This window comes from Equus quagga, chromosome 7 (genome assembly GCF_021613505.1).
Source record: "Equus quagga isolate Etosha38 chromosome 7, UCLA_HA_Equagga_1.0, whole genome shotgun sequence".
Classification (NCBI taxonomy): Eukaryota; Metazoa; Chordata; class Mammalia; order Perissodactyla; family Equidae; genus Equus; species Equus quagga.
Genome location: NC_060273.1, coordinates 24,707,232 through 24,724,011, shown reverse-complemented (window position 1 = coordinate 24,724,011; position 16,780 = coordinate 24,707,232). Strand labels below are relative to the sequence as shown.

The following is a 16,780-nucleotide window of genomic DNA, read 5'->3' as shown; positions in this document are numbered from 1 at the left end:
AGAAGCTTTATGAGAGCAAAAGCTTAGTCTTTACTGCTTTTATCTCCAATGCCTAGAACAGTGCCAGGTTCCTGATTAATATTTCTGAATGAATAAACAAAACATCTGAGAAATGTGGAGTTTTAAAAGATTTTAACTCCACCACGGCCAACAGAGCATCAGGGAAATGTGCATGGCACTGGCCAGCAGGAACTTACCTTTACTTCAATGAAGTCAGGACTTCCCAGGGACACCAGCTCAGCATAGGCCTGGAGTTCATCCACATTCCATGCTTTCACTAGAGTTAGTCTGTAGACAGTACGCTGTTGCTAAAACAAAGGAAAAGCCGACTTTGTTTTTATTTTGGTAGAAGACATAGCTGGGAAGATTTTCAAATTTCTTCAACCCAGAGAGAACCCAAGTAAGGTGAAATCCAGCATGAGCTACTATAAATAGAAGTTATATTTTGTACAAAGATGAAAAAAAGGTAAACAATGTAGTAAATTCCCATAAGCCTTATAAAGGCACAGATATTGGTATATTTCCTTCCTCACACTCAAAATAATCTAACACTGTATTAGGGACCCAAAGTTTCTTGACAAATACACACTGAATTAGATTTAGCAAGGAATAGTAAATTGACCAGTTTTGGACTGTTGAAAATTAATTCAAATAACCTCCAGCTTTCAGGTACCAATCACTCAAGTTGTTTATGATGAGATTTTCTAATGACTCTTGTCCTCTTTCTTGCTTTCTCATTATTTAATGATCCCATTGGCAGAAAAGGCAAACTTATGAGCTGTCACTGTTGCCATTTGTTTACCATATAACAAAAAGAGATACTGGTTTTCTGAAAGGTAATTAGACTATAGTCATCAAAGTCTTCAAAAAGTTTATACCCTGAGACTCTGTAGCTCCCTTCTAGGATCTACGATTTAAACATCTCAGAACAACATTATTGACAATAGTTTAAAATCTAAACCAAGAGTGGGAGCAGGACCTGTGACTTGCCTATAACCAAATGAATCAGGTAAAGGTGATGTGATGCATGTGGTTTTGTGTACATGATTACCTCCATACGTAGCAAGTTCCCAGGTAATTAAAATCCATGCTGTTAAACCTCAAACCATGCTTTAAGAAGCAAGGCTCAAAATATTCAAGTGAAAAACAAAGTGAGGTGAGAGAGGAACAAAATGAAACCAATCTCTCTGCTTCTGTCTACGTTTGAAGATTTCCATAATTTGTAAAAAATAAGAAACACTTAAAATCTTTAATGAAGAAAACCAAGAGATCTTTAACAAACAGTATTAGGCAGCCATACCAGAAAAGATACTCAAAATTTATTTTTTAAATGCAGTATATAATACACCAAAAGACAAATCTTCCAGATTCCTTTTACATAAGCTAGAATGTTCTCAATGCTAAATACTTAACAAAAATGGCAGAGAACTGCAGACCAAGCTCACTTGTACTTATATACGCAAAAATCTTATAGAAATTTCAGCAAATAAAGTTCAGCACTATGTTAGAAATTCTGGGAATGCAAAGACGATTCAATATTATGCTATATGTGAATACAATTCATAACATTAATAGTTCAACACAGAAAAGCCATGTGATCATCTTCATAGATACACAAAAACATCTGATATACTTTAAAAACCATCCTGATTTTAAAACAAAGCAGAATAAACAAATCAAACACCATATGGTAAACACAAAAATTAAAATAACATACCCTTAACATAAAGAAAATACTCTCCAATCAATAGGCAATGCCATTCTTAGTAGTTTAAGAAATAGAGGCCTTCTCATTCAGTCCGACTAACAGAATAATGCTATAAATATTTCTGAAAGTTAAAATCAAAGCAATAAGACATGAATAAGAATTACTGGACAGTATACAAAAAGCAATTACTTGCAAATGATATAAATGGCTTCTTGGAAACCTAAGAAAATGAGCTAAAAATCAGATTAAGGAAAAATAGCCAGTTACCAAATAAAAATATAAAGATGAATAGCTTTCCTAGCAGAGAGTAGTGGGGTAAATGTGGACTCTGGGGCCATAGTGAATCCCAGACCACGTACTAGCTATCTTTAATTTTCTGTTCTCAGGTTCTAACTGTGTAAAATGGGGGTTTTATACAGGATTAAAAGTGTTAATCCATGTAGCACCTAGAACCAAGCCTGAGAGCAGTAAATCATACCAAGTATTTGCTACTATTTCCCAAACATATGCTAGATATACATTATATATACAATTATAAAACAGAAGGCAAAGAATATTCTACTTACAATTGTAAAATAAATCTATAAAATACCTAATCGTTAACTTATGAAATAACATGGACAGTGAATAAAATAAACTTTTCTGAGAGACACTAACAAAAACATGAAGAGCCATTATGGATTTATAAATCTAATGTAATTCCAATGGGAGTTTAAAATTCCTCTGAACAAATAAACTGGCAAAGATACCAACGATAACAACAGCAGCAGGAGTTAGCAATTCATCAGCACTTACTATATGCCAGCTGTTGTTGTAAGTGCTTAATATCTTAGCAAAGATTCCAATATTTGTCTAATCTTTACAAAAACATTACAAAATAGGTTTATTACCTTCACATTATAGATACGGAATTGAGGATTAGAGCTGTTAAATAAATTTCAAAAAGTTACACAGCTGAAAGCAGCAATGTGAACCCAAACAGTAGGAATCCAGGGCAGACTCTCTCTTACTTTGCTAAACCTTTTAAAACTGTGAGATAAAACATGCATGTATAGAGCACCATGGCAGAGTAAGCTCTTCCCTTAGACTCTCCCCTCTAAAATACAATGAAAAGGACATTCATACACCAATAGAGGACATACATGCAACACAAAAGACGTCTGAGAGACCCATGCACCCATACGTCTGAAGGTGGTGGTGGGGCTGGATCCCCCAGAGGGAGTGGAAGTTGATCAGCAAGAATCCGTTGAGAGAGAGGGGTGACAGTTGGGGGAAGTGTGCAGGTGAGGAAAGGTGTTCTGAGCCCGCCTGGCACACCAGCCCCAGGATCGCCTGGAGCACAGTGCACAGAGGGGCTGTAGCTAGCAGAAGCACGCAGGTGAGGAGAGGCGCCCCATCCCCACCCGGCACTCCAGTCCCACGATAACCCGGAGCACGGTGTAGAGAGAGAGGGGTGGTGGCTGGGGGAAGCGCACAGGTGAAGAGAGACACCCCATCCCCGCCTGGCACACCAGCCCCACAATTGCCTAGAGCAGGTGACAGGGAGAGAGGTGGTGGCTGGTGGAGCATTGTGAGCACCCAGAGCACCACATAGAGAAAGAGGCAGAAGTTGGGGGAGGCAGGCAGGTATAAGAAAGTGCCCTTTCCCCCGCCCAGCAGTCCAGTCCTGGGATGGCCCAGAGCTTGACACAGAGAGAAGCAGAGGCTAGGGGAAGTGAAGGGGAGAGAGATGGAAATCCACGTGAAAGAGACTACCAAATCTCCTGACTATGTCAATGTAAAAGACCTACTGCAAGGCATATAGGAGTAAAGCTGGCAAAAGTCAACGACAAATAAAAAATATTAAGGGCAGCAAAGCAGAAGAAAATAACTTACAAAGGAACCCCTCGCAGGCTTTCAGCAGATTTCTCAGCAGAAACCTTATACGATATGAGAATGGAATGACATATTGAAAATCGTGAAAGACAAAACTTCCAGCCAAGAATACTGAATCCAGCGCAAATCTGCTTCACATATGACGGAGCAATAAAAACTTTCTTAGATAAACAAAAGCTAAGGGAGTTCACTGCCACAAGACCGCCCCTACAAGGAATCCTCAAGAAGGTCCTCATATCTGAAAGGAAAAGAATAAATAAAAGAGGAGAGAGGCTGCAAAGCCCTGAGCAGGGAGATGAATAGGTCGGCAATAATCAGAAAATAGGCAGCTCTCTATCACATCAGGTTGGTAAACACTTAACTTCTACATCAAGGATAAAAAAAAGGAAAACACCAAAACAAAAATGATCTCATCATTTTAACTACAAACTTACAACACAAGATGGAATGAGATATGACAAAAATAACTTAGAAGGGGAAGAGGAAGGGGACAGATTCAGTATACTCTCGGGAGATAAGAGGCTACCAGAAAATGGACTATCTCATCTACAAGACTTTTTATACGAACCTAATGATAAAAATTAAATGAATAATTAGAACATAGACACATATGATAAACAAGGAGAAAATGAAGAAAACCAACATAGACAACTACCTAATCAAATCAGTAGTCCAAAATACACGTGACAAAAAACAAAGGAAATGCAGAAATCAGAAAATGTGCAAAACAATGGCAGAATTAAGCCCTCAACTATCAATATTCATTCTAAATGTAAATAGACTGAATTCTCTAATCAAAGCACACAGAGTGGCAGGATGCATTAAAGAACAAGACCCAACAACATGCTGCCTAAAGGAAACACATCTCAGCTCTAAAGAAAAACATAGGCTCAGAGTGAAGGGATGGAAGACGATACTCCAAGCTAATGGCAAACAAAAGAAAGCAGATGTCACAATACTTCTATCAGACAGAACAGACTTCAAGATAAAACAGATAAAGAGAGACGTAGAGGGGCAGTATGATGATAAAAGAGACTCTAGACAAAGAAGATATAACACTTATAAACATATACGCACTCAACACAGGAGCACCAAAGTACATAAAGCAACTATTAACAGACCTAAAGGGAGATATTACCAATGACAATAATAGTAGGGGATCTCAACACCCCACTTACATCAATGGATAGATCACCCACACAAAAAATCAACGAGTTACTGGAATTAAATGGAAAACTACACTAGATGAACTTAATAAATATATAGAGCACTCCATCCCAAAACAGCAGAATGTACATTCTTCTCAAGCACACATGAACATTCTCAAGGATAGACCATATATTGGAAAAGAAGGCAAACTGCAATAAATTTAAGAAGATTGAAATCATATCTATTTATCTATTGTCTTTTCCGATCATAATGCTATGAAACTAGAAATCAGCTACAAGAACAAACTTGGGAAAGGAACAAAAATGTGGAGACTAAACAAGATGCTACTGAACAACCAATGGGCCATCGAAGAAATAAAGGGTGAAATCAGAAAGTATTTAGAGACAAATCAAAACAAAAACACACCATACCAACTCATATAGGATGCAGCAAAAGCGGTCCTAAAGAGAGCAATTTATAGCAATACAGGCCCACATTAACAAACAAGAAAAAGCTCAAATCAATAATCTTAAACTATACCTAACAGAATTAGAAAAAGAAGAACAAAGGCCAAACTCAGCAGAAGGAAGGAAGTAATAAAAATTAGAGTAGAAATAAATGTAATTGAAACAAAAAAGACTGTAGGAAGGATCAATGTAACAAGGAGCTGGTTCTTTGATAAGATAAATAAAATTGTACAAACAATTAGCTAGGCTCATTAAGGAAAAAAGAGAGAAGGCTCAAATAAATTAGAAATCAAAGAGGAGAAATTACAATGGGTACCAGAGAAATACAAAAGATTATAAGAGATTATTATGAAAAATCATATGCCAACAAACTGGACAATCTAGTAGAAATGGATAAATTCTTAGACTCTTACAACCTCCCAAAACTGAATCAAGAGAAAATAGAGAATCTGAGCAGACCAATTAAAAGATATCGAAACAGTAATCAAAAACTTCCCCCAAATAAAAGTCCAGGACCAGATGGCTTCTCTGGATAATTCTACCAAACATTCAAAGAAGATATATCACCTATTCTAGTCAAATTATGCTAGAAAATTGAGGAGGATGGAAATATCCCTAATACATTCTATAAGGCCAACATCACCCTGATACCAAAGCCAGACAAGAACAACACAAAGAAGGAAAATTACAGGCCAATATTGCTGAAGAACACAGATGCAAAACTCCTCAACGAAATATTGGCAAAGTGAATACAGCAATACATTAAAAAGATCATACACCATGCTCAGGTGGGATTCATACCAGGGACACAGGGATGGTTCAACATCTGCAAATCGATCAATGTGATACACCACATTCACAAAATGAGGACTAAAAAACACATGAGCATTTCCATAGATGCAGAGAAAGCAGATGACAAGATCCACCATCCATTCATGACTCTCAAGAAAATGAGTATATAAGGAAAGTACCTCAACACGATAAAGGCCATGTATGACAGACCCACAGCCAACATCATACTCAATGGGAAAAACTGAAGGCCATCCCTCTGAGAACAGGAACAAGACAAGGGTGCCCACTCTCACCACTCTTATTCAACATAGTACTAGAGGTTTTGGCCAGAACAATTAGGCAAGAAAGAGAAATAAAAGGAATCCAAATAGGCAATGAAGAATTGAAACTCTTGCTGTTTGCAGACAAAATAATTTTATATATAGAAAACTCTAAAGAATCCATCAGAAAATTATTAGAAATAAACAACTACAACAAAGTTGCAGGGTAAAAATCAACTTACAAAAATCAGTGGCATTTCTATGCTTTAATAATGAACTAACAGAAAGAGAACTCAGGAATATAATCCCATTTACAATCACAACAAAAAAGAAAATACCTAGGAATAAATTTAACCAAGGAGGTGAAAGACCTATACAAGAAAAACTGTAAGACATTACTGAAAGAAATCAATAATGACATAAAGAAATGGAGAGATGGATTGGAAGAATAAACATAGTTACAATGTCCAGACTACCCAAAGCAATCTACAGATTCAATGCAATCCCAATCAGAATCCCAATGACAGTCTTCACAGAAATAGTAGAAAGAATCTTAAAATACATATGGGACAACAAAAGACCCCAAATAGCCAAAGCAATCCTGAGAAACAAGAAGAAAGTTGGTGGTATCACAATCCCTGACTTCAAAATACATTACAAAGCTGTAGTAGTCAAAACAGCATGGTACCAGTACAAAAACAGGGACATAGATCAATGGAACAGAATTGAAAGCCCAGAAATAAAACCACACATCTACGGACAGCTAATCTTTGACAAAGGAGCCAAGAACATACAATGGAGAAAGGAAAGCTTCTTCAATAAATGGTGCTGGGAAAACTGGACAGCCACACGCAAAAGATTGAAAATGGACTATTATCTTTCTCTGTGCACAGAAACAGACTCAAAACGGACCAAAGACTTGAAGGTGAGAGCTGAAACCATAAAACTTCTGGGAAAATATAGGCAGTACACTCTCTGACATCAGACTTAAAAGCATCTTTTCGAACACCATGTCTACTCAGACAAGGGAAACAAAAGGAAAAAATAAACAAGTGGGACTTCATCAGACTAAAGAGCTTCTGCAAGGCAAAGGAAACCAAGATCAAAATGAAAAGTCAACCCACCAACTGGGAGAATATATTTGCAAATTATATATCTGATGAGGAGTTAATCTCCATAATATAAAAAGACATCACACAAATGAACTACAAAAACATAAACAACCCAGCGTAAAACTGGGCAAAGGATATGAACAGACATTTTTCCAAAGAAGATATACAGATGGCCAACAGGCACATGAAAAGATGCTTAACATCACTAATCATCAGAGAATGCAAATCAAAAATAAACTTAAGATAGCATCTTACGCCCGTTAGAATGGCAATAATCACCAAGATAAAGAAAACAAATGTTGGGAGAGTTTGTGGAGAAAACGGAACCCTCCATCCACTACCGGTGGCAATGCAAACTGGAGCAGCCACTGAGGAAAACAGTATGGAGATTTTTCAAAAAATTAAAAGTAGAAATACCATATGACCCAGCTATCCTAGTATGGGGTATTTATCCAAAGAACTGGAAATCAACAACACAAAGAAACTTATGCACCCCTATGTTCATTGCAGCATTATTCACAATAGCCAAGAAACGGAAGTAACCCAAATGCCCATCGACTGATGACTGGATAAAGAAGATGTGGTTTATATATACAATGGAGGACTACTCAGCCATAAAAAAAAGAAAATCATCGCATTCACAACACATGGATGGACCTTGAGGGCATTATGTTAAGTCAAATGAGCCAGACAGAGAAAGACAAACACTGTATGATTTTACTCATCTGTGGAATATAAACAAGCTTATCGACAAAGAGAGCAATTTAGTGGTTACCAGGGAGAAGGGGGGCAGAGGGTGTGCACAAGGGATGAAGGGGCATGCTTATATAGTGTATGACAAACATTAACATACAACTGAAATTCTACAATGTTATAAACTATTATGACCACAATTAAAAAAAAGTACAGCTAAAGTGATTAACATAAAGAATATACCTATCACCCACTCACCATCCACTCCCTTTGCCCCAAAGATATCTAATGTCCTGACTTTAACATTATAGATATTTCCCTATGCTTGAAATTTATATGAATGCAACCATATAGTCTTTGTGTCTTGCTTCTGTTATTCAACACTGTGTTTAAAAAATTCTTCTGTTGCTGTATGTTCAGATTTGTTCACTTTGTTATCTAGTATTCCATCAAATAAATATACAACAGTTTATTCAGCCATTTTTCCATTGATAGATATTTGGATTACTTCCACTTTTTAGCTATTATGAAACAATGCTTTTATCTCTTATAACACTGGAGTTTAATTTTGCCTGTTTTAGGAAATTGTATGAAATGCTATTAAGACATATATTCTTCTAATGTCTGGTTTCTTCAACGGAATTTGTTTGTGAGATTATCCAGGCTGTTGTAGATAAGCTGTAGATACATTTTCATTGCCATTTAGTACTCCATTATATGCATATACGACTAGTGAAAGTTGTTTGTTTTTTCTCAGTTTGGGTCTCTTACAAAATAATGTTCCTATGAGTGTTATCGTACTTGACTCCTGATGGACAAGAGAATACATTTTTCTTGGATGTACCTAAGAGTGGAAATACTGGGTCACAGGATGTGTACACATTCAACTTTAGCAGACACTGCCAAACTGGTTGCCAAAGTCAATTTATCATACTTCCACCCTCAGGGTATCAGAGTTCCAGTTGTTTCTCTTCTTCAACACCACTTAATGTTCTTAGTCATTTAAATTTTAATCACTCTTGCATTGTTTTACTTTGTATTTGCCTGATTACTAGTTAAGTATATTTCTACTTTTGTAAAATACTTGTTAAAGTGTTTCGAATATTTCTCTATGCGGATATGTGTCTTTTTCCTATTGATTTCTTTTTCCAATTCTCTATATATTCTGGCTATAAGAGCTCTGTTATAAGTGTACTGGGAATATTTCCATCTACTTTATGGCTTTCCTTTTTACTTTCTTCATATCTTTAGGTCAATATAAATAACTACTCCCAGTACATTTACCTCTTTATCTATATTATACTTATATTCAGATTGCCAAAGACACACAGAAGCACTATGGTTTACTGAAAAAGGAATGTTATTAAATTTGATTTGATTAGATCTTATTTCAAATTATCAACTTCATATTCTGGATTTCACTGTGTCTGTGGGGAGCTTGCTCAATGGAATGGTATCAGAGACTTCATTTAAGTCTGTTCAAATGAATTAAAGCACTTCCTAAAGTCTAATGGGTATTAGACGCCATATAGATTAGATTAAAACAAAACCTGGGTGCAGATGTTGCTTACAAGTTGAAAGACGGAATTTCCTTTGGAAAGGAAATACTTAACACTGTTATTTTATCCTGTTTTTGTTAAAAAAGAAAAAAAACTGGGAGTAGAAACTGGACTGTATTAATTTAATTTGAATTAAACCCATTTTTTTCTGTTTCGGGATTTAGCAATTTTAATTTGCACGGGTGCTGGATTGGTTATTACTGCATGATTTTCTGATTGTGGCATATTACCTAGTAGGGCCAGGGATGGTGCAATGCTATGGAATATAAAAGTGAGGATGAGGGCATTTATTTAAAGATTGGCACCTGAGCTAACATGTTACCAATCTTTTTTCTTCTTCTTCTCCCCAAAGCCCCCCAGTACATAGTTTTAAATCTAGTTGTAGGTCCTTCCAGCTCTGCTATGTGTGATGCCACCTCAGCTTCGCATGATGAGTGGTGCTAGGTTCACGCACAGGATCTGAACTGGGAAAACCCTGAACTGTTGAAGCAGAGCGCGTAAACTTAACCACTTGGCATGGGGCCAGCCTGTGGGAGGAAGGTATTTAATTCAGGCAAACAGTTTAGCTGCTTGCTACTCAGGCTACAATGTGATTTGTAAAATGTTACAACGTGATTTGCAAAAAGTGTTAAGAAGTCGGCATGCTACAATTTCAAGTATTTTCTGTTTGAGAAGCTAGGTTTTTTCTCCTGGTAGTGGGGACAGATACAATAATACAAGGAAGGAGGGATATCCGAAAGTGACATCACACTGAACGCACAGCTCGGCTGCGCCAAAAGACCTGGACGTTCACATCTCAAATGTAGACCAGACCTTAGTGACAGATTTTAAATTCGAGTTTTAATTTATGTTTCTTTCCTAGATGGAAGCAATACATGGACTGAAAATTGATGGAGTGAAAACTGAGGCAAAAACTCCAAAGGTAAATGTTAAATACTTATCAAACAGAACTGAGGGAGAAAAGGATGAAGGGCAAAGTAGAAAAGGCCTGAGTAGTTAGGAAGGATGGTAGAAAAGAGGAAAAAGTATAATATGAGGAAAAGAGTACAGAGTAGCAATTAATCTACTGGGCTCTGGAATCAGCTGTGTCAGTTTAGATACACTCTCTATGCCTCTGTAAAATAGGGAGTGTAAATAGTATTTCTATCTTACAGTATTGTTGTAAAATTAAAATAACTAAAACAAATAAAAGACTTAGAACATGGCCTGGCACACAGAAAAGTATGAATAAATTTCAGCCACCATCATCATCACCACCACCACCAGCAGCTCCACAGATTCATCTGTTCACACAGGCATCAACTCAACCATTAGTCACTGGGTCTTTCTAAATGCTAGGCATACTTCTAAGTGCTGGAGATACAGCACTGAAAAAAGCAAACAAAGTCCTGATTGTGGTATAATTTACATTCTATTCTAGTAAATCAACAAAACCAGAGTCAGGAAAGAAATCAGCAACAATAGCAATATCAAAAGAGGAGAGGATCCAAGAAATCAGCAGTAAGACTCCACCACTCCTGCCTTTTGCACTGTCTCCTCAATCTGTAAAAACCAAATTGAATAATGAACAAATCACATGCTTGTCAAAAAAAATTAAATCCCTACTAATACTTAAAGCAAAACACAACTTAAAATTAAAACAATCCTTCACTGATGACCATTGTTTCCAAAGCAAAAAAAACATTTAATGCCTCTACTAGAAATTGGGTAATCTATCAGTCATTAGACACCATATGTATTCTTGAAATGACTTTAACTGACTAAGTTTTATACTGTTTCTGGGAGACAAAATAAAATATGTCAATCCGATAGGTGAAATAAGCAAAGAAGGAGAAAATAAATTCAAAGATATAACTCATGATGCATCCAAATGAAGCATTCTCTATATTCAAAGATAAGTAGGGAGACTATTATAGAATTACTCCCAAAGTAAATTAACTAAGTAACCAACCTATTTAAACCTTAACAAACAACTGAAAATGTAGATCAAGGAAAGAGGACAAAGAAAACATTATAAGATTCAGTGAAGAAAACCTGATCCAACAGGAAAAGAAATAAAAAGAAACACATCAAGTCATTAATAGTGCTTACTTCTGAGGAACAGAAGTAAGAGAAGGGTTGTAGGTTTATTACTTACATTTCTTTTTAAAGGCCTGTATAACACCATAAACTGTACCAACATTCGCATTATGAAAATCTCAGGAGAGGAGAGAGAAAATGGCAAAAAGAATATTTGAAAAAAGAATGGGCAAAAACTTCCAAAGTTTGATGAAAAACATGAACCTACACATCCAAGAAGCTCAAAAAACTTCACAGAGGAAAAACTCAAAGGAGATACAGACTGAGAGACATTATAATCAAACTGTCAAAAGACAAAGACAAAGAGAGAATCTTGAAAGCAGTAGGATGAAGTGACTTGTCACATAGAAGGGATCCTCAAGAAGATTAAGAGCCAATTTCTTATCACCAAGCATAGTAGTCAACAGGCAGTGGGATGAGAGATTTAAACTACTAAGAGAAAAAAACTATCAACCAAGACTTCTATACCTGGCAAAATTATCCTTCAAAAATAAAGGAAAAACAAAGTCACTACCAAATAAATAAAAGTTGAGGGAGTTCATTGTTAGTAGACCTGCCCTAGAAGAAATGCTAAAGGGATTCTTTCAGGATGACATGAAAAGACACCAGTCAGTACAGACAGTATCTTGAAACCATAAGATGAAATAAAGAACTTCAATGAAGGTAATTACGTAAGTAAATACAAAAGCCATTATTATTCTATTTTTGGTTTGTAACTCTCTTTTCGTTTCCTATATGATTTGAAAGACGTACACATAAAACAATAATGATAAATCTATGTTAATGAACATGTAATGTATAAAAAATAATCTATGAAATTAACAACATAAAGGAGGGAGATAGAGTTGTATAGAAATAGTTTTTGTACGTCATGGAAGTTCGTCTTACATAAATTCAAACTAGACTGCTATAAATTGAAGATCTAAGTTGTAATCTCCATGATAACCATTAAGAAAATAACTAACAGAAAATACAAAAGAGAAAATGATGAGAGAATCAAAAAGGTACACTAGAAAAAAATCAATCAAACACGAAGGCAGTACTGGAGGAATTTGGAAACAAAAAGGATCTAGGACATATAGAAAACAAACAAAAATAGAAGTAAGTCTTTCCTTATCAATAATGACTTTAAATGTAAATTGATTAAACTTGGCAATTAAAAGACAGAGATAGAATGGATTAAAAAAAACAAAAACACTAACTAATTCTACATTGTCCACAAGACACTCACTTTAGATCCAAATATACAAACAGGTTAAAAGTGCAAGATGGGAAAACTATATTCCATGCAAATAGTAACCAAAAGAGAGCTAGGGTGGTATGATAATATCAGAGAAAACAGACTTTCCAAGAGATTGTTACAAGAGACAAGAAATATCCTTTTATACATTGATAAAATGCTTAATTCTTCGAGAAGATATAACAGTTATAAACATATACGTACTAAGCAACAGTCACATAAAAGGGCTTCTCATAAAATTAACAGCCAATTCCTCAACAGGAGTATTACCAACTAGAAAATTCCACATAAGCCTTTGGTGTCCAGAGTTTTTATTGGAGCTCCATCACATACTGCCCACATGGCTGAATTTTGATTTCCAGACCCTCCTGGAGGCTCAGGGTCATACTTTTAGTCACCAGTTACTCTGGAGGTTGGAACTAATAATGGAATCAATAATGAAACTAATAATGTTACAAAGCCTCCATCATAAATCACATTACCAGATGTCCAGTGGTCAGAGCTCCCAGGCAAACAAAGACACTCCTATAACACAGGACATTCTGAGAATCACTTCCTTATAGCCAAGGGTAAAGGCCAAACCTCTTCTTAGGTAAACTTGATTCTTCACTAGGCAACGACCAATGGGTCAGAGAAAATAAATCACAAGGGAAAATACTTTGAGATAAATAAAAACAAAAACACAACATACCAAAACTTATGGAAAACAGAGAAAGCAGTGCTCAGAGGGAAATTAATAGCTGTAAACACTTACATTAAAAAAGGAAGACAGATCTCAAATCAATAACATAACTTTGCACCTCAAGGATCTAGAAAAGAAGAGTAAATTGAAACAAAAGCTAACAGTAAGAAAGAAACAATAAAGCCGACAACAGAGGTAAAAGTAATAGACAACAGAGAAACAATGGAGAAGAAGAAACCAAAAGTTGTTCATAAGAATACCAACAAAATTGACAAGCCTTTAGCTAGACTAAGAAAAGAGAGAGAAGACACAAATAACTGAAATCAGAAATGAAAGTGAAGACAATACTGTCAACCTCAAAGAAACAGAAAGGATGAGGAGAGTACTATGAACAATTGTATGCCAACAAATTAGATAACCTAAACCAAACAGACAAATGCCTAGAAACACACAAATTACTAAAAATGACTCATGGAGATATGGAAAATCTGAACAAACCTGTAACAGGTAGAGATTGAATCAGTAATCAAAAAACTCTCACCAAAAAAAGTGCGGGAACAGATGGGTTCTCTGGTGAACTCTGCCAAACCTTTCAAGAAGAACACTCGCAAACTCTTATCATAAAGAGAAGAAGAGGGAACACTTCTGAACTCCTTCTCTGAGGCCAGCATCATCTTCAACCAAATCAGACAGAGATACCAGAAGAAATATTCAATATCCCTTAAAAATACAGATGCAGAAATGCTCAAAAAATACTATCAAACTGAATCCAACTGCAGAGTAAAATAGTACACACCATGAATAAGCACGATTTATCCCAGGAATGAAAAATATCACATACTGCATGAATCCATTTTTATACGAAATATACTGAATAGGTATACCATAGAAACAGAAAGCAGATCAGTGGTTTTCAGGGACTGAGGGTAGGGTGGATGGGGGAATAACTACTTAATGGCTACAGGATTTTATTTTGGAGTGATGAAAATGTTTATGAACTAGTTAGAGGTGGTGATTGAACAGCATTATGAATGTACTAAATGCCACTGTATTGTTCACTTTAAAATGGTTAACATTATGTTATTTGAATTTTATCTCAATGAAAAAAAAATCCCTGTCAAAATTCCAGCTGCTCATTTTGCAAAAAAAAAAAAAAAAAAAAATACAGAAATGCATATGGACCTAAAGAGCCAATAAAATTTTGAAAAAGAAGAATACATTTGGAAGATTCACACTTACTGATTTCAAAACTTATTCAAAGCTATACAAATCAAGACTGTGTGGTACAGGTAAAAGGACAGACATAAAGGTCAATGTATTTGAATTGAGAGTCCAGAAGTAAACCTACACATATATGGAAAATTGACATTTGACAAGGGTGCCAAATCCATTCATGGGGGAAAGAATAGTCTCTTCAATAAATAATCCTGAGAACACTGGATATTCACATGCAAATGAATAAAGTGGGACCCCTACCGCACACTGTATACAAAAATTAATTAAAAACTGATCAAGGATTTATACATAGGAGCTAAGATGATAAAACTTTTAGAAGAAAACATAAGGACAATTTTTATGGTCTTGAATTAGGCCATCAGATGACATCAAAAGCACAAGCAACAAATGAAAAAATAGATAAGTTGGAGTTACCAAAATTAAAAACTTTTGTGCTTCTGTTTGGCCGTTAATCAACAACTTAAACATAGAATTACCACATGACCTAGCAATACCATTCCTAGATACAGACCTGAGGGAACTGAAAACATGTTTACACTAAAACTTATAAATGATATTCTACAGCACTGTTATTTGAAATAACTGAAAGGTGGAAACAATGCAAATGTCCATCAGCTGAAGAATGGATAAACAAAATGTGGTATATCCATACAATAGAATATTATACAGCCAGACAAAGTTTTGATTCATGTAATAACATGCACAAATTTTGAAAATGTTATGCTAACTGAAAGCAGCCAGACACTATAAAAACAGTCTGGAAATAGATAATGCTAACGGTTGCAAAATTTTGTGAATAAACTAAAAGCCAGTGAAGTATAAACTTCAAAAAGGTGAATTTATGCTATGAGAAATTACCTCAATTTTAAAAATAAGAAAAAGGCTGAACATCTATAAGCATCTCAGAAAGTTAGAAAAGAAATAAAACAGCAGAAATTAATGGAAGACGAAATACCTATAAAAGAGGGATGTGATTGGAAGAATTAACACTGAAAAAATGTCCATAATACACAAAGCCATCTACAGATTCAATGTAATGTCTATCAAAATTCCAATGGCATTTTTCACAAAAATAGGTACTGGCATAAAAATAGACACACAGACCAATGGAACAGAATAAAGAGCCCAGAAATAAACCTGTGCATATACTGTCAACTAATATTTGACAAAGGAACCAAGAATGCTCAATGGGGAAAGGACAGTCTTTTCAATAAATGGTGATGGGAAATCTGGATAATCACATATAGAACAATGAAATTGGACCCCTATCTCATACCACTCAAAAAATTGACTTGATATAAAGACTTAAACATAAGACTTGAAACCATACAATTCCTAGGAGAAAACATAGGGAAAAAGCTCTTTGACACTGGTCTTGGCAACAATTTTTTGGATAGGACACCAAAAGCATAAGCAACAAAAACAAAAATAAACAAATGGGACTATGTCAAACTAAAAAACTTCTGCACAGCAAAAGAAACCATCAACAAAATAAAAAGGCAACCTAAAGAATGGGAGAAAATATTTGGAAGCTATATATCTGATAAGAGGTTAATATCCAAAATATATGAAGAACTCATATAACTCAGTAACAGAAAAAGCCAACAATCTGATTTAAAAATGGGCAGAGGAACTGAATAGACATTTTTCCAAAGAAGATATCCAACAGCCAACAGGTACACAAAAAGATGTTCACCATCATTAATCATCAGAGAAATGCAAGTCAAAACCACAATGAAATATTAGCTCACACACATTAGAATAGCTATCATCAAAAAGAAAATAGATAAGTATTGGCGAGGATGTGGATAAAAGGGAATCCTTGTGCACTGCTGGTGGGAATGTAAATTGGTAGTCACTATGGAAAACAATATGGAAGATCCCAAAAAATTAAAAATAAGACTACTGTATAATGTAGCAATCCCACT

General features: G+C 35.5%; 1 protein-coding gene across 4 annotated transcripts in view; it reads right to left on the bottom strand.

Annotated features, from left to right (window-relative positions):
* LOC124242811 (S-adenosyl-L-methionine-dependent tRNA 4-demethylwyosine synthase TYW1) overlaps positions 1-16,780 on the bottom strand; it is a 213,546-nt gene that overhangs the window by 41,709 nt on the left and 155,057 nt on the right. For 3 of the 4 annotated variants that reach the window (XM_046668117.1, XM_046668119.1, XM_046668120.1), the window contains exon 14: positions 198-308. In XM_046668117.1, the coding sequence (XP_046524073.1) occupies positions 198-308 (111 nt within the window). Of the gene's footprint in view, positions 1-197; positions 309-1,802; positions 1,830-16,780 lie in introns of those variants that run through there. The other variant, XM_046668122.1, reaches the window with a different exon arrangement.